Below are 27,506 nucleotides of genomic sequence, written 5' to 3'. Positions count from 1 at the left end.
CTTTCTGTGCTGAGTTATAACTTACAGCGTGCTTGATGGAGTTGTTGCTTTCCTCCGCAGTTCTGTGTCCTCAAACATCAGCTGGAGGGGAGCAGAAACGAGCAGATCTGATGGGCTTGCAGTTTAGTTTCCAGCAGTTCCGTGGGCTCCACTTGTGCACTTAGAGCTTCCGCGTGCTCAAGGGAGTCGGAGCGTTGACAAGCGTGTCCTTACCGCCAGGTATCCTGGGCAAAAGAACGAGGATTCTTTGTCTCTGCTGAAGATTTATGGTCTTAGTTCGCGGGAAAAGCTCCACGGCTTCCCGCACATGCGCAGAACGTGTTTCTGGTACTAGGCGGTGACGTCATCACAATGCTTCCGTGTGCAAAGCATCATGGGAAATGAAGTTTCTTGGCGCTGATGTGATTATTTGCTTTTCAGAGCAATTTAAGCACAGTCATTTTGGAGAAAATCACTGCATAGTAATTTCCTCATGAGGTCAGACCCTCAACATTCCCCCTTTTGGTTTCGGGGATCGCGCCCAAAGCTCGATCGTCGGAAGCACAGATGGGTTTGTTCCTCATGAACGTAGGTCGACTTGATTGTCGGAAGCACAGGTGGGTTTGTCCCTTAGGACGTTGGTCTCCTTGGACGCCTTTGTCTTTGGTCTTTGTCTTGGATCCTGGCGCCTTTGGTCTTTGATCCTGGTCAGGCACAAAGAGGATAGGAAACGGGATAGTCCCCAACGCGCATAACGAGAAGAAGCCACTCACGCAGGTGGTACGCAATGAAGATGTCGTCCATGCGAGAGGTAGTAGTGTAGAAGGAGGAAGGTCGGTGGGCGGTTAACTCCACGAGTGGACACAAAGGCATCTCACCGCCGGCCATACAGTTCAGTTTATGGAGCACGCGGTGATGTACGAGGTCCATAGTTCGCAAACGCGCATTGACCTATGTGGTCCCAAGACTAGGACTGAGAAAGCCCGGTCCCCGTGAGTACGACACCTAGAACGAGGGACAACGAGCAGGCCTTGGTCAGAGGAGCGCAGAGCGCGTGATGGGGAATGGGTCCCGCGGGTCGTTCCCGCGGGTCGGGGAACGCGTCCTGGAGGGCCGGTATCCTGACTTTTCTCTGTGTTTTAGATATGGTCTGAACCAGTTCATAGCTGTCTGTAAAAGTTTTCTTCCTTTCTTTCGCAATAAATCCACCGTAACTTTGGTACGAGACAGGATGCTTGTTTTATGTATAAAAACTTCAGATTATTTTATGTTTGTTCTAAAATGTCGTTTTCTGGCCTTCCAGATTGTGACGGCTGCTCCTCAGAAGTTTAAGATCGAAATTCTTCCAGTCGATGATGGAACGCCTCGCATCGTCACCAATCTGGGGCTTCAGTGGCTGGAGTACATGGACAACAAGGTCAGCCTTGAAACCCTAACCCAACTTCCCCTGAAACTGCACAGAGTGGTTCAAAAAGCATCTTCCCATGTTCCCTGGGAGACCCTGAACATAGCCAAAGTCTACCAAACAGATAAATGACATCAAAAAGCTCCTTACATAGACCTTTTTAAACGGCCAGTGATGTTTCTGGGTCAAAGCAGGTTGATAAAGTTGTTTTCTTGAGTTTTTTTTACTAGGGTTTGTACAGGTTAGATCGCTGTGGGAACATGACACACCAATAAAAGTATTCTGTGTTTGGGCGCACGCTTCCATTCGAGATGCATTAATATTAGCAGAAGAATGGTGACGATTGTTTTAGAGCTGGAAAACATTCGATGCCGCCATTGAAATCGACAAACTCGACGTGTTTGTAGGGCCAGCCCAGTGAAACCTCAGATAGTTCACCAGTTGTAGTTTGATCAGCTTTGTGTTTAAATGGTTTTCTGGTATCCTGACCAAACGTCTAAGTGAGTGCATAGAGTTGCATGAGTTGTTGGTGGATGAACAAAATGGATTTATAATAATAATAATAATGCATTGAACTTATTTAGCGCTTTTCTAGACACCCAAAGACGCTTTCACACACTCTCACATTCACACACTGCTAGTGATGGTAAGCTACTTGTAGCCACAGCCCCCTGGGGAGGTCTGACAGAGGCGAGGCTGCCATTTGGCGCCGTCGGCCCCTCTGACCACCACTAACACAGGCAAGTTGGGTGAAGTGTCTTGCCCAAGGACACAGCAGCAGGATACCCCTGGCGGGAGCTGGAATCGAAACCATGACCCTCCGATCATGAGGCAACCCGCTCTACCACCTGAGCCACTGCTGCCTCGTTTACGTTTTATCCTCTGTTGTGAGGGCAAGACATCAGGAAGGCACGAGTACTTTTGTGTGTTTAGTTGATTGTAAAAAGCATTTCATTGGGTAAATAGAGAGCTTCTGGAGTATAATTTATTTTCTGCTGGCATTGATGGAAATTTGTATTAATCTACTAAGGCGTTATATAAGTTACCAATAACTTGTGTACAGGTGAGTCATTTAAGAACAGGTTGGTTTCTTACCCCATTTGGAGTCAAATGGAGATGTTCTTTCCCCTACTTGGTTTTATGTTTATGTTTACTTATTTGTCAGATGCTTTTATCCAAAGCGACTTACAATTTATAACCTATAGGGCATGTTGTGATCTGTGGGGGAAACCGGAGTACCTGGAGGAAACCAACTCGTTCATGGGGAGAACACGCAACTCCACGCAGAAAGGCCGCAGCCGAGTTTTGAACCTGCAACCTTCGTGCTGCGAGGCAACAGTGCTAAGAACTGTACCACCATGCAGTCCAGCTCTTTATGTTACTGATTTAGCTGTAGGGTCTGGTAAATTGAGTGCTTTAGGAGCTCAATATTACCTCTACTTATGACCAATAAGCTGTGACACTCCATCTAAATATAGAATATCACCCTGCCTGGTCTTTGTGTGTTAATCAGAAGATTCTAGGGTTCTTTATTTATTGTACACACTTCGTTTCGATTCAGAAAACAGTCAGGTTTATAAAAGTAAGAATTTATTTTACCAACAATTAAAACATGACAAGTTAACTAATATTTACTGTGATGGATGTAACTAGATGTGATGCATGAACCTATGTGAACCTATGTAAACCACGGGAAATGCAGCAGGAGGGGGAGGAACCGCAGGAAAAAAAATCATTGCTAGCAGGGGAGTGGCCCAACACAGCGGCTGGGTTAGTTTGGGAGAAGTGGAACAGTATTCCAAGTGGATCAGGCATTTTGATGAGCCAGTTGGATACTGTGGAGACAGGGATCTGTCAAATTCAGAACACATTGATTTTCTGTCATTTTGTTTGGATGAGGAATTCTGGACCCTCATCACAACTGAAACTAACCAATATGCTCACCAGTATTTAGAGAGGGAGGAACTGAAATTTAACAACAGGAGTTCAGAAATGACTGAGATAATGGCGCAGTGCGCCTGGCTCTGGTGTTAATCAAGTTAAATGATATCTCTTTGCAACAATTTTCACAAGAAAACAGAACAGTTAAAAGCAGGACTTGTGTTGACCGGACAGTTCCTGTATTTGACCGTTTATTTTGACGGAGAAAGAATAGAAAGAATTACCCCGACGCATGCAGACGAACTGACATTTTACTCGTTTTGCACATCGCAGATGTAGCTAAATCACCCAAGAAAAGATTCCCATCTGAACATCTGAGCTGGACACTGCTCAGTGCAGCTCACTGTCAGCGCGTACGTACGGTGCACAGCGAGCTGAAGATGTGGAGAGGGGCTTGGAGCGCGTCGCAGAACCAGAGCGCATGCGGGAAGATTCCTCCCACTGAAGCAAGACTTGTCACTTAGAACATGTTCCCTGATTATGAAACTTTGGCTGAATAGCGCTTGTTCCTGTCTCCAATGTGGCGTCGCATCCGTTGGGCCATTCCCATCTGTACCGGGTCGGCCCTGGCCGGGTAGCGTAGGTTGATTACATATCTGGGTGGCCTGGTATTTTTCCGGGCCAACCAAGGCTCATTCTCAGCCCTCTTCTCGAGGGGGTCTGCTTCAGGCCGACCAGGGCCAACACCCACTGCTGACAGCAAATTCACACCTTCCATTAGCAGGGGTGTCCAGTCCTGGTCCTGGAGGGCCGGTATCCTGCATGTTTTAGTTTGAACTCCGTTTCAACACACCTGATTTCAATCAGCAGCTAATTAACAGGCTTCTGCAGCAGGCTTCTGTAGCAATGGTAGGAGTTACAGTATGGAATAGCTTAGAAGAGGAAATAAAACTAAGTTCAAACATAAACCAGGTTTAAAAAGTTATCAAAACATATTTTTAAATAGTTATAGAGAAGAAAACAGATGTGGATTTGCTCCTATTCTGAGGAAGGTGTGTTATGATTATTAGTTACTGTAGATGATACCGATGTAAGTTTGTTTTTTGGGTTGGGTGATTGTTTTAGATGTGTTGTTCTTTATGTGGTATTAGATGTGTAAGAAGGCGTAGGGATATAAACATTTATACTTCACCCCACTCCCTTCAATCAAAGGAATGTTGGTGAATTAATGATGATGGAAATTTCTGTTTGTCATAAAACATTAAATGAAAGTGATCCAAACCAATCGGTCACTGCTTCAGTGTCTTAAATTCTTTAGTTTGAAGTTATTTTCTTCTGTTTTTGATTCATCAGGCCGTTAATTTAATCACCAAGAAGGAGCTGCTGACGGTGGACCCAGACACGGACGACACACAGCTGGTGTACGAAGTCACCGCTCAGCCGAAGCACGGCGTCCTGGAGAACAAAGTCAAACCCAGAAGCTCCGTCACCTCGTTCACTCAAGGTCCGAACGAAGCCGCTTTCCCTCTGTTGATGTCCCGTGTTCAGAGTCCGGCTCTAAAATGACTACTTTAATCATTTCATTTCATCAATTTTTATTCATTTTTGTTTGAAAAATTATAGAATTTAAGTGAGAAATTCAAGCAGATGCAAGAATGAAGTTCTGGCTCATGAGGAGAGGTGTTATACAGAGCTGGACCCCGGGTATAAGACCTCTGATTTCCTTAAAGCAGTTACACAACCATCCGGGGAGGCCGTTCCCATGGAATAGGACTGTCTCGTTTCTAAAACGCTCAAAGACAGCCCAGAACAGGATGGATAGGTTACAAATATCAGCTAAGTGTGCAGTTCACACACACACACACACACACACACACACACACACACACACACACACACACACACACACACACACACACACACACACAAGGATAAAGGAGGTAAAAGATGAGTCTATTGCTGAAGCACCTCTCCTCTAACAAGTAACTGATTCAAATGCTGGAACGTTCCATTTGGGTCTAACGTGTTTGGGTTCTAGTCTCAACTCTGCTGTAGCTTCACACCAGGTCGTACATATTAGTAATAAAGCTGTAAATCATAATAGAATTAAGATATTAACACGTTTTCTTAACTATTGTATTGTTTCTCTGTCCTAAAATAGTTTATTTTTTCATTTATTTGAGTGAGTTTCATTTTATAAATTTATACTTTTACTCTTTTATTTTGTCTTTATTCATTTGATTTAACTTCAATTCTTTTTTTAAATTTAATTGTTTAAATTAAAACATAAAATTTTCCTTGCATTTTTGTTTGTATATGTTTTATGTTTCCTTTAACTTTATTCATTTTTATTAGCTTTTTCTTCCCATTTATTGACTTTTATTTAGGGATATTGATTTAATTTCTTTATTTTATTTCAGTAACAATGTCCAAATTGCTAATAAGTTGTAGGAACAAATAATCCAGTGTAAAAGCCAGCAGCTCACCCGGATCGACTGGATGGACAAAAGTGTGTTTCCCATAATTCCATGTTGCATCAGCGCCCTCCTCAGCTGAAGATGATGAAAACGAAAGCCTTTAACATCTGGGACTCACCTCACACTGAACATCCTCCCTTCATCACCACGAGATGCTCAGTTGTCTGTCTCACTTTCACTCACCGTGGGTCTCGGTTCTCGTTATGAGCGTGCTCGTGTGTTTACCTCCAGGCTGCAGCTTTTGTAAAGTGTAGCCCCTTCAGGCAGGAGAGCAACTCCTAACAGGCATTAATATGTTGAATGTTCAGTTTGGAGCAGACAGACCTATTTTCCTAATGATAGCAAATATATCACGAGTAAGAAACTTTCCCCGAGAGAAAAGTTCCCGGCTGTGACTCACATCCTTCACCCTGTTTGCACTCAGACTTTAGATTTAGATGTGTGAGATTTACATACAAGGACAGAGGTTAGGGCGTTACGCCTCCCGCTGAGCGTCCTGAAGGTCATTTGCGTGATTTCCCAGCAGAAGGTGGGAGGTTTGCTTCGTTTGCTCTAAACCTGCTACAGACGAAGCCAGAAGAAAAATGAGCTACGTTCTTATCTTGACTCTCAAGGAATAGAAAACAGCCAGAAGCCGAAAATTAGACGATCATTACTTCAGAGGAGGAAACTTTAAAGTTCTGTGAAATCTCAAGTCCTTCACGGCCTGAAAACTTCTTCTGTTCTTTGTCCTGTAGCTGATATCAACCTGGGTCTGATTCGCTACGTGCTACATCAGGAGAATGTCCTGGAGACCATGGACAACTTCCAGTTCCTGGTCAAAGACAGCAAACCCAACGTGGTCAGCGGCAACGTCTTCCACATCCAGTGGTCTCTCATCAGCTTCCAGCACAAGAGGTCGGTGAAAGATCCTAAACGTGTTTTTACCAGTTCTTCAAAAATGTTAAATAAGTCATTTTCCTGTCTGGCCCCTCAGCCACAACGTGAGTGAGAAGGCTGCTACCGTAGCGATAACGGTAAAGCGAACCGGAAACCTGAATCAGTATGCCATCGTTCTGTGCCGCACCGAGCAGGGCAGTGCTAAATCCACCGGCTCTCATCCTGGCCAGCACGACTACGTGGAGTTTGCCGGACAGGTAGCATAAGCTAACACTGATGTTCCCCCTGAAAGTTCCCTTTATGCCTGGTCCTACCTGTTCTGCAGGTGCAGTTTGATGAGCGGGAGGACACCAAGGTGTGCACTATCGTCATCAACGATGACAAGGTGTTCGAGGGCATCGAGAGCTTCCACGTGGAGCTGAGCATGCCCGTGTACGCCCTGCTAGGTCCGAACACGCGCACCATCGTCTACATCAACGACACGGAGGACGAGCCGACCCTGCAGTTTGATAAGAAGACGTACCACGTCAACGAGAGCAGCGGCCTCTTCCACGCTGCCGTCGAGAGAAGAGGTACAGCCTGAGGATCACATCATTCGTAGATGATTATCGATAAAGCGTTGGTGTCTAAGACCAAAACTAACACTCCTGACCCTGGTCTTTAAACAGAATCAATGCCGACGCTTCACTTCCGCATGTCTCCTGTGTGTGTGGGGGTGGGGGGTCACTGTCGTGCAGGAGTGGATTTCATAGCCGTGTCACAGTGCCACACTTAAAGGTTGGTTTATACTTGACGCGTCCGCGAGGTCCGCGCGCGAAATTGCGTCATTTTAACAACCACGCCCCTCCACCGCGCTTCCGCACGGCCCAAAATTTCCGCACCGCGCACCTAGGAAATTTTCTAACCATGCAGACGGTCGGACGCAGAAAAACATGGCGGACTGTATGGCAGAGGTTCGTAAATACAGACATTTCTATGATTCAGCTCTCAGAGATCACCGTGATCAACATGTTGTTAATAATTATTGGAGAGAAATAGCTCGCACTGTCGGAAAAGACGAGGACGCTGATAAAAAATGCTGGAATGCCATCTTGTAAACAACAGTAAATTTTACTTCTACTATGGTGTAGTGTTGGATGCATTCCATAGAGCTCCATGCTGCCCCCTACAGTTTGGGAGAACATTGGCTCACCGCAGAGACGAGCCGCATGAACCATAAACGCTGCAAGTTGTGAAGCGCGTTCCATCCGCGAGCCGCATCACCAAGCGGAAAGTGAATGCATCAAGCAGAAACCAAGCTTAAGTCGATGCAGGGGAAATGCTGCACAGACCCTAACCCAACATCAGCGTGGATAACACATGTAGAGCTGTAAGGTGCACAAGTAACTGAAAGGAAGACAGTAAACAGAACATTTTACAGCCAGTAAAATATGCCAAAGCCAACGGGATCTAGTGAATGAACCACCCACCTCATGGCAGAAAGAGTCCTATGGCAGAATGAGAAACTAAAATATCTGCCCCGCATGCCCACACACACACTCACACACACAAGTTACAGCCATCTCATGTCTTTTGTGCTTTTCATACAATTATTCACGTCTGCGGGGGACGGGGAGACAAGCGGAGTTACTGCTGATCAGTCCTGAGAAATCAAGTGTGTGTGAGACTGACAGCACCGTGTGGTGGATAGTTTTGCCGGTAAACACCGATGCGACAGACGCACACCCCATCTGCACAGCCTTGGCTGAAATAGCAGACTTCTGTCTGGAGCCCGTTATTAAACGAGACGACAGCACGCTTTTCTGGTGAAAAATACACATCCAGCCTTCCTTAGATGTTGCAACTAGCGCCAAAGTACCCGCCTGTCGGTGCCACACGGGTTTTCAGCAGCCGGTCCAGAACCTCCTAGGTTGAAGCCGAAAAAGGTAAATATGCTGGTTTTTCAGGCGAAAGATCATTTCATGAGCAGTTTTTGAAGTTGTTAATATTATGTGTGCTATGCTGTTATTAGTTTAGTACTAGAGTTTGTTATTCCGTTTCTGAAGAGTGAAAGTCTGAACCAACAGTTTGGTCATTCCACTTGAGGCTTACGCCATCCTTTTGAATGGCCCCAGTAATACCGTACACCTTGGTCAAATGTGGAGTAAGCTGGACGGTTAACATCTGGATCCCGCCCAAGCCTAGTCGATAGAGCAAGAAGAACTGGAAAATCGGCTAATAAATAGAAGACAGTGTAGGTATCAGAGCAGAACAGTCAGGTGCAAACACAACACAGGTCATGTGACTGGAACCAAGCGACTGGAGTGGGTGGTCCTTCATGAGTCCAACAGCAGAGGAGAAGAAACTGTTCTTATGGTGAAAGGTTGTGGTTTGAATGGACCTGAGCCTCCTGCCAGATGGGAGCAAGTCAAAGAGATGGTCCAGTGTGAGACGGGTCAGCTGTGATCTGACCCGCACGCCCCAATGACCTGGAGGTGTACAGGTCCTGTATGAAGGGGAGTCTGCAGCCAATGCCCTTCCCAGCAAAGCGCGCGGCGTTGAACGTTGTTTATGTAACACGTTTCTCCATCTCCCTGTCCGTTCAGGCGACGCCTCCAGCACCGTGTCTGCTCTCTGCTACACCGTGGCTAAGTCAGCTCGAGGCAGCAGCCTCCACGGTGTGGAGTCCGGCTCCGACTACAAGAGCCGTGGGATGTCCTCCGACAACCGTGTCATCTTTGGTCCAGGCGTCAGCATGTCCACCTGCGACGTTAAACTCATCGACGACAGTGAGTACGAGCTGTCTGAGGATTTTGAGCTGGTCCTGTCCGACGCCTCGGAAAATGCCCGAACGGGGGACTTGACAGTGGCCAAGATCATCATCGATGGCCCCAATGATGCATCTGTTGTTACACTCAGAAACGCCACCTTTACCTTCAGCGAAGATGCCGGTAGGAACTGTCTCCTGTATCTGGAACAGAGTGCTGTCTTTTGGTTTTTACCTCTGATTACATATTTGGAATGTTTAGGAACCATTGAGATTCCGGTGCTGCGACGCGGCAGTGACCTGTCCTCTGTCACCTCCGTCTGGTGTGCCACCAGACTGTCAGACCCTCCCTCGGCTAGCCCAGGAGTCGACTACATCCCCAGCTCCAAGAAGGTGGAGTTCAAACCTGGAAAAACAGAGGAGGTATGAACACAGAACCAGGGGTTCTCAACCTGTGGCTCTAGAGCCGCTACGCTTGGCTTGGGAGACGCTCTGAAGCAACTCCTTTTTAACGTTCACTACAATAATCCTGAATGCAACAAACATTGACGTGTAAACCAACACCAGCACAGGGTTTTGGGTAGAGGTGCTGTTTGTTTCAGTCATTTAGGTGTTTTGGCCAAAACCTGAAAAAGCACTTTTGGGTCGAAATTTTTCGGTGGCCGAATTTTCTGTGCATCCCTAGTTTCTGGCAAACAAGCTGATTTATTTTGAATCTACAGGAACGTTAACAGTACGATCTAAAACCTTCTCTAAGAGATCCAACTCTGCTCTGATCCTTAGACGTGCAGTTTGACCATCATGGATGACGTACAGAACCCAGCCATTGAAGGACCCGAGTCTTTTGTGGTTTTCCTCAGTTCTCCTCAGGGTGCTGTCCTACAGGAACCTTATGAGGCCAATGTGATCATCACCGACACCTTCCAGGACAGTGCGTAACGCCAGAAACTCACATTTTTATCGTTTTCTGTAGTCAGCTCTGTGACAGCCTTGTTCCTTTCTCAGTTCCCACCATGCAGTTTGAGAAGAGTTCCTACACCATAAAGGAGAAGGAGACCGTCCTCCACATCCCAGTCATCCGAACGGGAGACCTGTTCTTCAAGTCTTCAGTTCGCTGTTTCACTCGAACCATGTCAGCCATGGTGATGGATGACTTTGAGGAGAGGAAGAACACGGATGAGTCGCGCATCACTTTCCTGAAAGGAGAGAAGGTCGGATGTTGTTTGTGTGTTTAACTTCTGACCCATCAGGTGTTTACTGGACCTTTGTTGTTTTCCAGGTGAGGAACTGCTCTGTTCACATTAACGATGACTCCGTATTCGAACCTGAAGAGGAGTTTGAGGTGCATCTCGGTACGCCGCTCGGAGACCACTGGAGTGGCGCCATGGTTGGCCCACGGGACGTTGTCACCATCACCATCACCAACGATGAAGATGGTGGGCGGAGCCTGTTTTACTTCCATCTCAACCAGCTGTAGAAGCTGCTTTTAATCCGAATGAACTGTGAATTAACTTCCTGCTGTGACCTCCTTGAGGTTCATTTGGAGTATCTGGGATTAGTATTAGCCTTTAGCCACAAACGTGACCTTGTTTTTGCAATAAAAGTAATTTTCATCTTAAAAGGTGAAATTCTGAGGGATTTAAATAAAAGTCTGGTTCACTGATAACCCATTTTTAATAATTATTTCTGGTTATAATGAGTGTTTCATGCAGACTGAACATGAAAATAGTCTCCTACACCTATCTCCTGCAGTAGCTTCTGATAGAAAACAGACGGTGAAACTCTAGGATTAGAAAATCCTGACAGATCTACGTCACCCTGTCACTAACATTCATGGACTCACCCATCTGGACTCACAACGGGGAAGGCTGTTGTTGGTTTAGTCCGGGAAACAGCAGAGAACGTCTCTGCTAGTAGAAGCTAACCATTAGCATTAGTTACTCCACAACACAGCAGAACTCCTCCAGGCTTGTGTTATTAGTGGGGATAAAACATCAACGTGGCAGAGCAGACAGAGTCAGTGGTAGAGTCGTGTTGCTGTTAGCCAATCAGAGGAGAGATTCCAAATCCTGTTGTCTGAAGCTCAGCTTTGATGTGACTCACTTCTAGAGCCTGAAATGTGAGTATGACTTACAAGGCGTTCGTTCCTATAGAGGCAGCTGCAGATGTGTTGAATTTAATGGTTTCTCTTTGTTAGAAAAAGGTCATTTTTTTGTTTATTTAATGTTTGAGGAAAACCAGGTATGATGTGGTTAGCGTATTCACTCAGACCTGTTTTGGTTCTGTTGGTCCAGCTCCTACAGTCGAGTTCGAGCAGGCGTCCTACCAGGTCAGAGAGCCTTCGATTCCAGACGGAGTTGAGGAGATCAACATCAAAGTGATCCGCCGTGGGGATCTGGACCGAACGTCCAAGATCCGCTGCAGTACCCGGGATGGGTCGGCCCAGTCTGGAGTTGACTACAATCCCAAGAGCCGAGTCCTGAAGTTCCCCCCGGGTCGGTACCAGAAACATCTCATCCTTTTGCTTCTGAGAGTTTTGGTGGACTTGAAGCCTTTGATGGTTTTATTTGACAGGAGTGGACCACATCCTGTTCAAAGTGGAGATTTTGTCCAATGAGGACAGGGAATGGCACGAATCCTTCTCCCTGGTTCTTGGGCCCGATGACCCTGTGGAGGCTGTGCTGGGGAAGGTCACCATGGCAACAGTGACTATTCTGGACCAGGAGGCTGCAGGAAGTCTCATCCTCCCAGCTCCACCGATTGTAAGAAGACTCAGACTTTGAGTTTCTGACATCAAGTCTTCTCTTTAATGTAAAAATCAAAACTTCAGGCACCGTTTTTCTTTTGAGGCTTTTACTTTCCTCACTCCTGGACTCAGCTAAGATTACTAAAACTCGTTTTCTCCTCCTCAGGTGGTCTCTCTGGCTGACTACGATCAAGTTCAGGAAGTGACCAAAGAGGGCAGTGGGAGGAGCCCCTCCCCAGGCTATCCTCTGGTGTGCGTCACCCCCTGCGACCCCCACTACCCCAAGTTCTCTGTGATGAAGGAGCATTGCCAGGAGGCGGGAATCAACCAGACACAAGTCCACTTCTCCTGGGAGGTGGCGGCACCCACTGACTCCAGCGGAGCTCGGTCCCCGTTTGAAACGGTGACGGACACCACGCCGTTCACTGGCGTCAACCACATGGTGAGAGGATTCCTCACTACAACGTTCTTGTTTTTGGAATTAGCCCAGAAGATGGGTTTGCAGCCAGAATCCTCAAACGCCCGGATCTTGAGTCAGTCATTCATGCTTTTATTACTTCACGTCTGGATTACGCAAATTCTGTCCTGACTGGGATTAATGCTTCAGCCTTAAGCAAACTGCAGAAGGTTCAAAATGCCGCGGCCAGATTTTTAACCAACACCGACAGACGCATGCACATCACACCCATCCTCGCAGATTTATACTGGCTCCCAGGCAAATTTAGGATTAACCTCAAGGTCCTGTTATATGTTTACAAGGCTTTGTACTGCCCATCCCCATCCTATGACGGACCTGCTGACCCCGCATGTTCCCACCCGTGCCCTTCGGTCAGCAGATCATCTGCTGCTTGTTGTTCCGAAGGTTCGGTACAAATCACGGGGGGAGCGTGCCTTCTCTTATGCAGCCCCAAAACTCTGGAACTCTGCCCCTCCGTGTGCGTCTGGCTCCCTCGGTTAGCCGTTTCAAGTCGGCCCTGAAAACGCACTTCTTTAGCATTGCCTTCCCTCCTTGACACTTTTCATGACAATCTAGCACCGGATTTGAGTTTTTAATTCCATTTTTATGATTTAGTTGCACACTTTTCGCACCTCGCACCATCTGGTATTTTATTTCGTTTTATTTGTGCCATTTCAAATGTTTTTATTATTCGTCGCATTATTTTATTTTTATAGTGCTGTTAACTGTTCTCCTATTTTATTGTTTTTAGTAGGAATTTTTATCTCCGACTATTTATGCTTTGTTCTTATGTATTTTGCCTGTTCTTATTGTGTTTCTTGGTCAAGCATTTGGCTTTTTTATGTACAGCCCTTTGGTTAGCTGCCATGCTATTTTGAAATGGTGCTTTATAAATAAGTATGGTATGGTATGGTAGAATGTTTCCTCGTTTCATCCCAGTACAACCCAGCCAGAGCTGCAAGTGGGCAAACATCCCAGAGTCAAAGGAAACGTTGGTTTTCTTTGTTCCTCTCAGGTTCTTGACAGCATCTACTTCAGCCGTCGCTTCCACGTCCGCTGCAAGGCTCAGGCTAGGGACAAAGCCGGTCACCTGGGAACGCCGCTGAGGAGCAACATCGTGATCGTCGGTACCGAGGGCTCCATCTGCCACACCCCTATTACCACGGGAAACGCCCGGGGCTTCCAGGCCCAGTCCTTCATTGCCACGCTGAAATACCTGGATGTGAAGCACAAGGAACATCCCAACCGGTCGGTATCCACAGAGGATCGTTAATCGGATCAGGCCGCGTGTACCCGTATTAATCATCTGTTCTGCTGTGTGGGCAGCATCCACATCTCGGTGCAGATCCCCCACCAGGACGGCATGCTGCCTCTGCTGTCCACCATGCCGCTGCACAACCTGCATTTCCTGCTGTCAGAGTCCATCTACAGGCAGCAGCACATCTGCTCTAACCTGGTGACCATCAGAGAGCTGCAGGGCCTCTCAGGTGAGTCAGCGCCTACACGTGTGTCCTCCTGAAGCCGGACCAGGAGCTCACCAGAACACAGCGCAGCTCTTTATCCACACGTCTTCTCCTAAATGTCCCTTTAACTCTGTCCGCTGGTTTGAGTTTTGTTTGAAAGGATCCAGTCAGCGGTCCCTAGCTGGACCCTGTGAGAGCTTTTTGAGCCACAGCCTAAGCACAGCAGAGAGAACACTGCCTTGACCTTTCAGCTGAGTTCAGATACAAAGTGGGACTTTCCTCCACAGACTCGGGCTTCCTGGAAGATGTTTCCTATGACAGCATCTCCCTGGGACCAGGCTACGACCGGCCATACCAGTTCAACCCCAACGTTAGGGAGGCAAAAAGCATCCAGCTCTACAAACACCTCAACCTCAAAAGCTGCATCTGGACCTTTGACGCCTACTACGACATGACCGAGCTCATCGACATCTGCGGGGGCTCCGTCACTGCAGACTTCCAGGTGTGTCTGCTGCACTCCTGACAGGAAACGTAGATGATTTCTTGACGAGGAGTCTTCTGGAAGCGTTTTGTTGATTGAATTTTTTTTTTTACAGGTTCGAGATTCTGCTCAGTCCTTCCTGACGGTGCAGGTCCCTCTCTATGTGTCCTATATCTACGTCACAGCTCCGAGAGGCTGGGCGTCTCTGGAGCACCACACAGAGATGGAGTTCTCCTTTTTCTACGATACGGTGCTCTGGAGGACAGGTCTGGAACAAACTGGCTAAATCCCACGCATCTGTTTTTAGCATTCAGTCGGCTTTGTGGGACCGGTAAACGATCAGCTGGAGACTTGTTTTGTCGTTAAAGCATTAGGCTCAGTGTTGTAGTTTCAAACCCAGTACAACAGAGGTGTTCAAAGTGTGGCCTGCGGGCCCTCAACTGAGTTTGTCCTGTTGCAGGATGTCAGTTACTTTAGTTTTTAATCTGATTACCTGGTAACTGAGAGTACAAACCTTCAGATTCATAAACGTGACCCAGACTCAAAATTATTCATCAGAATCTGGGATTTAGACAAAGTTTCTACATTTTAATAACATTAGGCCACGCATATAACCACGGTTCCCTTTCAGTCCATTCACTCGGTACAATGAAGATACTATGGGACTAATCGAAAAGCCCCATGATTAGCTGTCCAACCTGGGCTGAGGTTGCAATCTAAGATGACATGAAAGAAGCAGCCACACCTCTAGTAGAGTGTGCCCTGACCCCTAGGGGCAGCTGGGAGCCAGTGACACTGTACCACAGGGACATGGCCTCCACAATCCAATGAGAAAGTCTTTACCCATGGAGGGTTTGGTGGAACACACAAACAGTTGGTCTGTTTTTCAGATACCTCCTCTGCTCCTCAGAGGCAAAAGCAGGACGATCGAAAAGCCAAAAGCTCTATGGTCATGGAACCGTAGTTCAGGGATGACCTTGGCCAAATACGCAGCATTTGGATGCAGAGATCCATCTGATGACATTTTCAGACAGGGAGGGTGACTTGAAAGAGCATGAAGATCGCCCACCCTCTTAGCCGATGCTAGGGCTAAGAGCAGAGCTGACTTACAAGACAAAACCTTCATGCTGATTGATCCAATGGGCTCAAATAGGGGACCACACAGGGCCTCCAGTGCCAAACGTGAGGTCCCAAGAAGGGACTGAAGAGCTAATAACGGGTCTCAGTCTGCAAACACCGTTCTAAAGGGTGAGCGCCAGGAGAATCTCCATTAAAAGACTCATGGCAAGCAAAAATGGCTTCCTGGTAGACCTTTAAGGTGGAGAAAACCGAGCCCCTGTCCAGCAGGTATTGTAGAAAAGACAGAATGTCGACATTAGAGCTCTGTGAGGGAACAACTAACCTGCACAGAGACCACATCTCAAAAGCCTTCCACCTACAGGCATATAAAGCCCTAGTGGAGCATGCTCTGCAGCAGCGGGTCCCCTCTTTGTGGCCCCCTAACCGCCCGCCCCCCGGTCCGACTGTCGAGCGGGAGGGGTGGGAACGGCGCTGGTGTGCATGCATTGTGCTACTAGATTGTAGTCTGGTGTCATGAACCGCCACCCCCCCACCAGCCAGGGAGCTCTTTTTGTAATTTACTGACAAACCCAGGGCTGAACCAGGGAGATGTGAGCCTCAGCTTGCACAGTGGAGCTCGCTACCAGTGCCCAGTTGTCTACGTGGGGAGAATACGGGTTGCCCGCTCTCTGAGAGGTTTTAGCGCAGCCTCCACACATTTGGAAAGGTGCTGGGAGCTAGGGCTAATCCGAACGGGAGAACCATGAACTCGTAGGCTTTCCCTTAAAACGCAGACGCTTCCTGTGATCAGGATGAATCCCCTCATGGGGAGTGCCTCCAGGATTCATCTCGGGGGCTGATGGCGATTAGCAGCTGTTTGAGCGTTAGCATCTTGAACTTGTACATGTGCAAATGGAACGAGTGCGTGATGTCCCGTAGTACTTTTGTTGTACCGAGTCAATCGACTGAAAGGGAACTAATTCATATCCAGTATGAGTCCAGGTTCGTTGGTCGTTTGCCTCCCTCCCTTTAGTCCCACTGGATTTGATCTGACTTGTTTTGATGCTGCAGGGATCCAGACGGACAGCGTCCTCTCAGCCCGGCTGCAGATCATCAGGATCTTCATCCGAGAGGACGGCCGACTTGTCATCGAGTTTAAAACTCATGCTAAGTTCAGAGGTCAGCCCCCTGAACCCCCACTCCTCAGAAAACACAGCTGTGATATAACTCCCTGCCTGAGAGTCCCTGATCTGTTTCCAGGTCAGTTTGTCCTGGAGCATCACACCCTGCCGGGTCACGCGTCCCGCCTGACGGCGCCGGACCACCTCGGGGGAATGGAGTTTGACCTGCAGCTTCTGTGGAGCGCTCAGACCTTTGACTCGCCGTATCAGCTGTGGCGAGCCACCAGCTCCTACAGCCGGTGGGTACACCCATGTGACCCAAACAGGAATTGTTAGGTTAAAGTTAATTAAAAGTGCCTCCAGGACATGAGAAGTCTTAAAATGAACAAGAAACGCTAAATCTGCTTCATTCAGGGTTTGATTATCCTGCATTCTAAACATTTGTGGTTGTTTCCATCTCCTGGATGGATCTCTGTTTATCCCAACTCCTCCACAGGAAGGACTACTCTGGAGGGTACACCGTCTTCCTGATCCCCTGCACCGTCCAGCCTACTCAGCCCTGGGTCGACCCTGGAGACAAACCCCTGTCCTGCACGGCTCATGCTCCAGAAAAGTGAAGCTCACCGACACGACTTGTAAATGAAACAGCTAGTCTGAAGCCTGAAGTGTTCTATCTTTACAGGTTTCTGGTGCCGATCGCCTTCCAGCAGACCAACCGACCCGTCCCGGTTGTTTACTCCCTCAACACGGAGTTCCAGCTGTGCAACAACGAGAAGGTGTTCCTGTTGGACCCGGCCACCACTGACGTCTCCATGGCTGAGATGGACTATAAGGGAGCTTTCTCCATGGGTAGGACTAAAACAGACCTGCACAACAAGCTAGGTTTTCAATTCAGCTCAGTTTATTTATAAAGCGCCAAGTCAGGACCAGAGTCGTCTCGAGGACCTTCACACAGTAAACAACACAGGTCAGTTCATTAAGCCAATCAGTAACAAGTTTCCTATATAAGGAACCAAGCAGGTCGCATCGAGTCACTGACTAGTGTCAGAGTCTTTACAGCAATCCTCATACTAAGCAAGCATGCAGCGACAGTGGAGAGGAAAACTCCCTTTTAACAGGAAGTAACCTCCAGAGGATCCTGGCTCACTATAAGCAGCTGTGCGCCACAGTCATGGCAGCAGGTTGTCCAGTAAACAGAAGGTTGTAGGATCAACCCCCGCTCCCGGAGGAGAATGCTGTAATAACCATTCTGTCCTGTTTTTCAAATTTGTTTTTTATGTTTCTTTAAAAAATAAAAAGAACACCGTAAAATGTGAACTACAGTAAATAAATCATCTTGTTGCATTTATCACACTGTTAGACTGACTTTACATCTGGTGGCTTTCAAGCATTGGGTTTTTCTTATTACAGCAGACTAAACAGGATGAATGTGTGTGCCTTACCTGGGAAAGAAAGGAAATTAGATCTGTTAGTGATGAATAACTACAGACCCATCGCTAATCTCCTTTCAGGGGAAAATGGCTGAAAAAGATGTTCTGATCCAGCTGAACAACTGTTATAGACAAAAACCTGCTAGATAGTCTCCAGTCAGGCTGTAGACAACACCACAGCACTGAGACCGCACTGATTAAAGTACTAAATTATATTCATTTAATACAGATTCAGGTAGAACATCTGTCCTGATGATGCTCCATCTCACTGCAGCTGTTGATCCTGAGGACCACAGCATCCTTCTGATAGGCTCATAACCTGGGTGGGACCTTCAGACACAGTCCATAGTCTTATCTAGAAGACATGTTGTTTCTATCAGTGATCACAAATCAGAGCTGATCACCATCCTATGTGGGGTCCCCCAAGGCTCAGTTTATGGACCACTGCTCTTCAATCTCTTCATGTTCCCCGTGGGTCAGGTCATAAACACAATAACAACATTACCTATCATAGTTATGCTGATGACACCCAGATCTACCTAGCTCTGTCACCTAGTGACCGGTCCTCTAGACTCACTCTGTCAGTGTTGGGACCAAGTTAATGACTGGATGCAGTCAAACTTCCTCCAGTTAAACAAAGACTAGACTGAAGTTATTGTCTTTAGGTATCAGAAGGTCAGGATGGAGGTTACTGCTCAGCTCGGCTCCAGAGGAAATTTGTTATTTTATCTCACCTATTTTAACTTTGCTTTTATATTTGAATGTAGTTGTTGGTTTTATTGAACTTTTATTTTTGTATTGTGATCTGTTTTCTCATGCTGCGAAGCACTTTGGTCAGCAACAGCGGTTTTAAATGAGCTACACATTTAAAATAGACCTTGATCTCCTCTTGGCTGCCCCAGAGGATATTTAATCCCTCCAGAGACAGTTTTGGAAAATCTCTTAGGGGAGGCGACCAAGAGACTTCTGATACCTGAACTGCCTCATTTGAATCTTTTGAGTAAGAAAGATCTGGTGCTAATTTAGTCCCTCTTCTGCCCCCTACAGGTCAGACTCTGTATGGTCGAGTTCTGTGGAACCCAGAGCAGAACCTGAATGCTGCCTACAAGCTGCAGCTGGAAAAGGTGTACCTGTGCACTGGCAGGGATGGTTACGTCCCCTTTTTCGACCCAACGGGAACTCTGTACAATGAAGGTCCACAGTACGGCTGCATCCAACCCAACAAACACCTAAAACACCGATTCCTGCTGCTGGTAGGAAGATGTTCCTGCTCACTTCTGCTGCTGTGTTTTAGTTAAAGCTCTTATAGCAAACCTACAGAACAAGCTAGGTTTTGAAAACAAACACAGTCACAGAACACTCACCCCTCCTCAGGTGTCTTCCCTTAGACCAACACCAACCAAAAATATCTCCATCAGAACATTAAACATGAGACTAACAGCTAACGCATCCCTAGTAATACAATAGAGTAGAATAGACTTTATTGATCCTGCAGTGGGGAAATTCACTCGTTATAGCAGCACCAACACTTGAGAGAACAATTTACTCTAGCTCTAGCCGCCTGGCTTGGACCCAGGGTGATGAAGTCTTGGTACCCAGCCCCACCAACATGTGATCTTTCTGCCCATTTTAACCAAGCATTTTTATGTTAAATGCGCAGCATTTTCCCCTTTCAACCAGTGGAACAAAGTCCGTCCATCCATTTTCATCAGCTTATCCGGAGTCGGGTCGTGGGGGCAGTAGCCTAAGTCGAGAGGCCCAGACTTCCCTCTCCCCAGCAACTTGGGCCAGCTCCTCCGGGGGAATCCCAAGGCGTTCCCTGGCCAGGTGAGAGACATAGACCCTCCACCGTGTCCTGAGTCTACCTTTAGGCCTTCTCCCGGTTGAACATGCCCAGAAAACCTCACCTGAGAGGCGTCCAGGAGGCACCCTGACCAGATGCCCGAGCAACCTCAACTGGCTCCTTTCAATGTGGAGGAGCAGCGGGTCTACTCCAAGCCCCTCCTGAACGACCGAGCTTCTCACCCTATCTCTAAGGGAGAGCCCAGCCACTCTTCAGAGAAAACTCATTTCGGCCGCTTGTATCCGCGATCTCGTTCTTTCGGTCACTACCCAAAGCTCATGACCATAGGTGAGGGTAGGAACGTAGATCGACCGGTAAATCGAGAGCTTTGCCTTCTGACTCAGCTCTCTCTTCACCACGACAGACCGGTACAACGCCCGCATCACTGCAGATGCAGCACCAATCCACCTGTCGATCTCACGCTCCAGTTTTCCCTCACTTGTGAACAAGACCCTGAGATACTTAAACTCCTCCACTTGGGGCAGGACCTCATCCCTGACCCGGAGAAGGCATTCTACCCTTTTCTGAATCAAGACCATGGTCTCAGATTTAGAGGAGCTGATTGTCATCCCAGCTGCTTCACACTCGGCTGCGAACCGCTCCAGCGAAAGCTGAAGATCACGTTCTGATGAAGCCAACAGGACCACATAATCTGCAAAAAGCAGAGACCTGATCCTCAGGCCACCAAAACGGATGCCCTCCACACCTTGGCTGTGCCTAGAAATCCTGTCCATAAAGGTTATGGACAGAATCGGTGACAAAGGGCAGCCTTGGCGGAGTCCAACGCTCACTGGGAACGAGCCCGACTTACTGCCGGCGTTGCGGACCAAGCTCTGACACCGGTCATACAGGGAACTAACAGCCCGTATCAGAGGGCCTGGTACCCCATACTCCCCGAGTACCCCTCACAGGGCCCCCCCGAGGGATGCTGTCAAACACCTTCTCCAAATCCACAAAACACATGTAGACTGGTTGGGCGAACTCTCACACACCCTCCAGGATCCCCTAAGGGTGTAGAGCTGGTCCAGTGTTCCAAGGCCAGGATGAAAACCACATTGCTCCTCCTGAACCTGAGGTTCAACAATCTGACAGACCCTCCTCTCCAGAACTCCTGACTTCAGACTCAATGTCCCCCGCCTCCCCAAGAACATTTTGGAAGTTCTGTCGGAGGTGAAAATTGAAGCTCCTTCTGACAGGAGACTCTGCCAGACGTTCCCAGCAGACCCTCACAATACGTTTGGGCGTGCCTGGTCTGACCGGCATCCTCCCCCACCATCTGAGCCCACTCACCACCAGGTAGTGGTCAGTTGACAGCTCCGCCCCTCTCTTCACCTGAGTGTCCAAGACATGCGGCCGCAGATCAGATGAGATGATGACAAAGTCGATCATCGAGTTGCAGCCTAAGGTATCCTGGTGCCAAGAGCACATATGGACACCTTTATGTCTGAACATGGAGTTCATTATGGACAATCCATGACTGGCACAGAAGTCCAATAACAAAACACTGATCGAATTCAGATCAGGGGGGCCGTTCCTCCCTACCACACCTCTCGAGGTCTCACTGTCGTTGCCCACGTGAGCGTTAAAGTCCCCCAGCAGAACGAGGGAGTCACCGGAAGGAGCGCTTTCCAGCACCCCCTCCAAGGACTCCAAAAAGGGTGGGTAGTCTGAACTGTAGTTTGGTGCATAAGCACAGACCACAGTCAGAACCCGTCCACCCACACGTAGGCAGAGGGAGGCTACCCTCTCATTCTCTGGGGTAAACCCCAACGTACAGGCACCAAGATGGGGAACAAAGTACAGAAACATAATTTTACTTACCGATAAAAATGAAGCAGACACCTTTGATGGTCTGTTAGCGCAAACAGTACCACAGCTTAACGTCTTTGTCCAAATAATTCCATGATTAACGTCCAAACACTAACACACAGGGGACACAACTAAAGGTCAGAGTCAAAATCGCCGAACATCTTTTAACGTGAGGCCCAAGCTGAGGCCTTCCCCGGAGCGATTTCTAGCATTGACTGCTAATGCTACCTGTCATTACACCTAAACGGAAGAGTTTAAATCTATTAGATTGTTACTTTATAAAACAATCCGACCCCCTCAGAGTGGTCATGACTGTAAACTAGATATATTACCTAAAATGTGTGTTTGAACCAAAGTATTTATTTCTGCCGTGATGTCGGCTTTTTTTTAACACTGGGGTCAATAAGGATTTGCTAACTTCAGGGTTTCGGCCTCTAGTGGATGAGGGTGGAACTGCAATGTTTGTTACTTAGAACAGAATAGAATAGAAATTCACTTGTTCCAGCAGCACCAACTCTTGAGAGAATGATGTGAAGAAAAATAATAGCAAGGTGCATGTATACACAGAGGCAGTACGCTAGTATTGTAACCTTAGACCACTGAAACCATGAATAAAAAAAAAACTTGCATACTGCAAGAGACACAGACATACTACGTAAATCTAGTATTGCACGAGTATTGAACACACACCGAGTATTGCATTGGTGGTATTGTGTACCAGGATCATGCCAGTACCAGTTAAACTGAGGAGGTCTACACTCTTACTGCAGAGGGGATGAATGAGCTACGGTAGCGTTCTGTTTTACCTCTGGGATGTCTCTGTCTGCCTCTGAAGGAGCTGTCCATGGTCTCCTTAGTGGAATACAGTGGGTGGGAGTTTTTTTTAAGATGGTGGTCATCTTCCCCAGCATCCTTCTTTCACACGTCTCCTCAGCTGCACCCATTGGGCAGGTCAGAACCGAGTTAGCTTTGTGCACTAGCTTGTTCAGTCTCTTCCTGTCTCTGTCTGAGCTGCCTGCACCCCAACAGACCATCAGAGTGGATAACAGAGCCAACCACAGAGTGATAAAAGGATTTCAGCACCTGGGAATTAACTCCAAAGCAGGAAGTCTCTCCACAGTCTTCATCAGATGGACGGTCAAGGCGACAGGTCTGTAGTGGTCTGGGTCCCTGGGATGAGATGTTTTGGGAACTGGAACCGCACAGGAGGTCTTCCACAGGATGGGGACTCTGAGGAGTCGAATCTGTTAAAAAACAGGTTAAGCTCATTAGCCCAGTTCTGGTCTCCTTCAGCAGACTCACTGGCACCACCCCTCCCTCTGTGACTTGTGATGTTCCTCAGGCCTCTCCATGTTCCTCGAGCATTGTTCTGCCCCAGCTCTTTCTCCAGCGTCTTCCTGTAGCTGTCTTTAGCCCGTCTGACCTTATGTTTGAGCTCCTTCTGGACCCGTCTCCAGCCATAGAAGCTGTTTTCTTATCATTCAGCAGCGATTTCAACTCAGGGGTCAACCAGGGTTAATATTGGAGAAACACCTCAGTCTTCATGTTGGGACAGTGTTCTCTACACAGAAATGAACATAATCAGTGACACAGTGGGTCAGGCTGTCAAGGTCTGGGTTAAAAATGCTCTGATCAGAGCAGCAAACCGGGAGTTCATCATCACACTTTGCATAAGTAACGGATGTGTAAAGTTTCTCAACAACAGATTGTTATAGTTTAAAGAGATGATCAGTAGTTTTTACCTTTAGTTTCTGGACATATCCATCAAAACGTTGGTGAAAATGAATAAAATAATGTCCAGTTGTTGAAAAATATTGGCAGCTTCTTACCAAATAACCATAAAAATCAGGTCTAAAGTAGATAATGTGCAGGTCTGGGCAGCTTGGGGTCCTGCGCCTGTCGATGATGCCACACCAGATCACTGAATGAGCATACAGCTTTTGGAAGTAATGTTACCTTGTCCAAAAACGTTCAAGCAGTAAGAAACTCTAATTTAAGAAAAAACTACTAAACACTTTGCAAAACATAAAAAAAGAACAGATTTGAAAAAGAGATGCACTATATTTTGGCCGATTGGCACTGTCGTAGTATGATGACGTCATCGGCAGGCGCAAGCCCCTAAGCAGATCCGGAATGTACGGCGCCTGAACACTACTATTGGCATTGTATTGTCTTATGGAATTACCTGAAGAACCTTCAAAGTCTGAGGAGTCACGCCAAGGTTGCATTCTTTCTCCTCCACGGGTAACGTTTACCGTAATGTTGTTTGTAAAACTACCCTGAAATGTATGTCTCTACTGTCCCCTAGTGGCTGGAAACTACACACTGCTACTTTAATCACTCTGAGAAGTAGCTCAAAAGGTAGTGTGTGTTGTTCAGTAATGAAAGGGTTGTAGGTTCAATTCCAGCTCCCGGTAGAGATTGCTGCTGTAAAAAATAGAAAAAATGAAAAACAGTATTGTTATTATTGTGATTGTTGTTGTTATTATTGTTATTAGTTGTTATGTTATTAATATTGTTATTCTTGTTATTGTTGTTGTTATTATTATTAGTGTTATTATGAATGTGGTTATTATTGTTATTAGTTGTTATAGTTATAGTTATAGTTATAAATATTAATATCTTTATTGTTGTTATTATTATTATTAGTGTTACTATTAATGTGGCTATTATTAATGTTATTAGTTATTGCTATTATTGTTGTTTTTGTTATTATTATTATTATTTGTGTTAATAGTATGGTTATTATTATTGTTAATAGTTGTTGTAATTAATATTGTTGTTATTATTGTTATTGTTATTATTAATGTGGTTATTATTGTTATTAGTTGTTATTGTTATTAATATTGTTATTCTTGTCATTGTTGTTATTATAATTAGTGTTATTATGAATGTGGTTATTCTTGTTATTAGTTGTTATAGTTATAGTTAGTTATAGTTATTAATATTATTATCGTTGTTGTTGTTATTATTATTATTAGTTTTATTATTAATGTGGCTATTATTATTGTTATTAGTTATTGTTATTATTGTAATTATTATTATTATTTGTGTTAATAGTATGGTTATTATTATTGTTAATAGTTGTTTTTGTAATTAATAGTGTTGTTATTATTGTTATTAATGTGATTATTATAATTATTAGTTGTTATTGTTATTAATATTGTTGTTGTTGTTGTCATTAGTTGTTGTTATTGTTGATGTTATTATTAATGTGATTATTATTGTTAGTGTTATTATTTAATATTGTTATTAGTTGTTGTTATTGTTGATGTTATTATTAATGTGATTATTATTGTAAGTGTTATTATTTATTATTGTTATTAGTTGTTGTTATTGTTGATGTTATTATTAATGTGATTATTATTGTTAGTGTTATTATTTATTATTGTTATTAGTTGTTGTTTTTGTGGTAAAAACCTGTTTTACTCTTCAGCTGAAGAGTTTGGGTAATTACTCATTATGTTTTTGAAACATTTGACTGCTTTTAGATTTGATTGAACTCTTAATTGGCTTCTTTTAGATTCAGTCTGTTTTCATCACTGGTTGCTGCAGCGATGGCAGACACACACCACACGCCCAGTTTAGCCCCTCCCATCCCAGTCCTACCAGTGTAGCTAACTGGGCCGACACCAGCTTTGTTCCGGGAGCTCTAGGTTCTTACTTATGGATGTTTTTGTGTTTCAGGATCGTTCACAGCCGGATGTTTGTGATCTGTTTTTCCATGACGTTCCCTTCGAGGCGGATTTTGCCTCTGATGTTGCTGAGCTGCAGTCCATGGCGTCCATGCCGGGGGTGGACGGCTTCACCATGAAGGTGGATGCCCTCTACAAGGTGAGGAGTCGCCCGGAGGATCTTCAGTCATCAGGAGGAGTTAATGACGCTTCCCTATCTCTGTGATTGATAGGTGGAGGCGGGGCATCAGTGGTACCTTCAGGTGATCTACGTAATCAGCCCAGAATCACACTCCAGCACCAGAATCCAGCGCTCTGTCACTTATCAGCTGAGTCGCTCCAAACGCGACCTGGTGGACCGCGGCGGGCGGCTGATGCTGGACGACTCCCTGATCTATGACAACGAGGGCGATCAGGTGAAAAACGGCACCAACATGAAGTCCCTGCACCTGGAGCTCAGCCCGTCCCCCACCTTTAACGCCCATGTGGGCGGCTCGGTGGGCGGAGGTGTGGCTGCCCTCACCCTCATGATCCTGGTTCTCCTGGCGTCGTGCTTTCTGTTCCGCCGCTGCAGACGAGCGGCCAAGAAGAAGAGCGAGGCGGCACCCAAAGGCTACGAAGAATACCCGCTGAACACCAAGGTGGAGGTGTGCATGGACAAATGTGTGGAGAAGAACTTCAGCTCCAAGCACTGCACGGTGAGGAACGTCAACATCAACCGCAACCAGGAGGCGAGTGGGAAGGTGAAGCAGGTCAACCTGGAGGTGAAGGTCCTTAACAACCTGAGCGATGGCACTGAGGTGTGAGACCACGTTTGTAGCTTATGGAGCAGGTCCTTTTATACTGGTGTGACAAAAGGGAAGCTACCTCAGGAATATTCTGATCTTCCAACATCTGTTAGGTTTTGCTCCACCTTCAGAGCAGCGAAGCAGAACGAGAATCTCTTCATGCCTCTCACCGTCGCGGCTGCATCGACGTCCTGGAGTTGAACTGTTACGGTCTGCTGCTGTGCCCCAGAGGCTCTATCCCTGTAAAAAACCACAAATAAGCGGTTCCTTTCAAGTGCAATTACACCCCCCCCCCCCCCAACACACACACCTGCAACTGAAGCACTGCCACCTTTACTCTCTCCAGATTCTCTAATTTTAATAAAGTATCTTTGAACTGAATTAAGTGCCATGCAGATCTTACTCCTCATAGGTCCAAACACAGATGCGATGCTGATGGGGGGGTCTGCCCAAAGAAACAATCATCCTGCGTGTTTCTGCGTCGCGGATCGGCCGTTTTGTCCTGCTTTATGTTCAAACTACTGATTTGTTTTTATTTCTCAGTAATTCTGGTTTGAAGCACTGAAACCTTGTGTTTATTTCTCTGATCCCACCTTTTGTCCTCTAGCTGCGTGCCTGTCCAACAGAAGAATGGGGAACTGGGGGAAACATATTTTTGGTGCTGTTTGATTTTATTTTTTGAAAAATAAAACATAATTAGGATATTGCCTGTATTGAGTGCCTTTTTTTAGTAATAAATCAATTTAATAATAAAACTGTGTTTTTAGTTTTCTTCTTTCATGTTTGTTCTAATAATTTGGACAAAAACATGAAACTTACTACTGATTATGTCAGATACTGGAGTAAAGCTGAAGGGCTTATGGTGGTTGGTGCGTGTGGTGTACGAGGTGTCTCTGAAGGCATCACCTGAGCGAGCACAGGTGTGTCCAGGTGTGTGAAGGTATGGTCTTCACTCAAAAACAGGTAAGCTTTTGTTTTTTACTGTTTTACCCTAAATTCTCGTTTATTCTTTTATCTTGAACCTGTTGAGTGTTTCTAGGTTTGTGTTCGTGGGTTTCCTTTAATCTGGCTTTTCACCAGTGATGGGTGGATGCTGGGAGCTTTCTTCAGCTGAATGAAGATAAGACTGAGATCCTCATCTGTGCCCCAGACAAGCTGGTTCCCAAAGTCAGAGACTCTCTTGGTCAGCTTGCTTCTCACACCAAACCTTCTGTCAGGAATCTTGGCGTGACCTTTGACCCAGCTCTCACCCTGGATTCTCATGTCAG

At 46.4% G+C, this 27,506-nt stretch overlaps 1 protein-coding gene across 3 annotated transcripts in view; it reads left to right on the top strand.

Moving 5' to 3' along the window:
- Positions 1–26,940, top strand: part of fras1 (Fraser extracellular matrix complex subunit 1) — a 232,789-nt gene extending 205,849 nt beyond the window's left edge. For all 3 annotated transcript variants that reach the window (XM_070555614.1, XM_015960219.3, XM_054730402.2), the window contains 24 exons: positions 1,283–1,396; positions 4,619–4,769; positions 6,480–6,639; positions 6,719–6,878; positions 6,947–7,193; positions 9,207–9,551; positions 9,630–9,790; positions 10,151–10,298; positions 10,373–10,578; positions 10,647–10,803; positions 11,662–11,862; positions 11,942–12,129; positions 12,280–12,555; positions 13,586–13,818; positions 13,897–14,057; positions 14,321–14,535; positions 14,630–14,780; positions 16,645–16,752; positions 16,834–16,993; positions 17,191–17,307; positions 17,377–17,543; positions 19,172–19,377; positions 25,464–25,610; positions 25,684–26,940. In XM_070555614.1, the coding sequence (XP_070411715.1) occupies positions 1,283–1,396; positions 4,619–4,769; positions 6,480–6,639; positions 6,719–6,878; positions 6,947–7,193; positions 9,207–9,551; positions 9,630–9,790; positions 10,151–10,298; positions 10,373–10,578; positions 10,647–10,803; positions 11,662–11,862; positions 11,942–12,129; positions 12,280–12,555; positions 13,586–13,818; positions 13,897–14,057; positions 14,321–14,535; positions 14,630–14,780; positions 16,645–16,752; positions 16,834–16,993; positions 17,191–17,307; positions 17,377–17,543; positions 19,172–19,377; positions 25,464–25,610; positions 25,684–26,256 (4,752 nt within the window). In that variant the 3' untranslated portion in view covers positions 26,257–26,940. The remainder of the gene's footprint in view (positions 1–1,282; positions 1,397–4,618; positions 4,770–6,479; positions 6,640–6,718; positions 6,879–6,946; positions 7,194–9,206; positions 9,552–9,629; positions 9,791–10,150; positions 10,299–10,372; positions 10,579–10,646; positions 10,804–11,661; positions 11,863–11,941; positions 12,130–12,279; positions 12,556–13,585; positions 13,819–13,896; positions 14,058–14,320; positions 14,536–14,629; positions 14,781–16,644; positions 16,753–16,833; positions 16,994–17,190; positions 17,308–17,376; positions 17,544–19,171; positions 19,378–25,463; positions 25,611–25,683) is intronic.
- Positions 26,941–27,506: the final 566 nt, after the last annotated feature.

This window comes from Nothobranchius furzeri, chromosome 10 (assembly GCF_043380555.1).
Source record: "Nothobranchius furzeri strain GRZ-AD chromosome 10, NfurGRZ-RIMD1, whole genome shotgun sequence".
NCBI lineage: Eukaryota > Metazoa > Chordata > Actinopteri > Cyprinodontiformes > Nothobranchiidae > Nothobranchius > Nothobranchius furzeri.
Note: the sequence above shows the minus strand (reverse complement) of the source record. Positions and strands in the feature narration are given on the sequence as shown.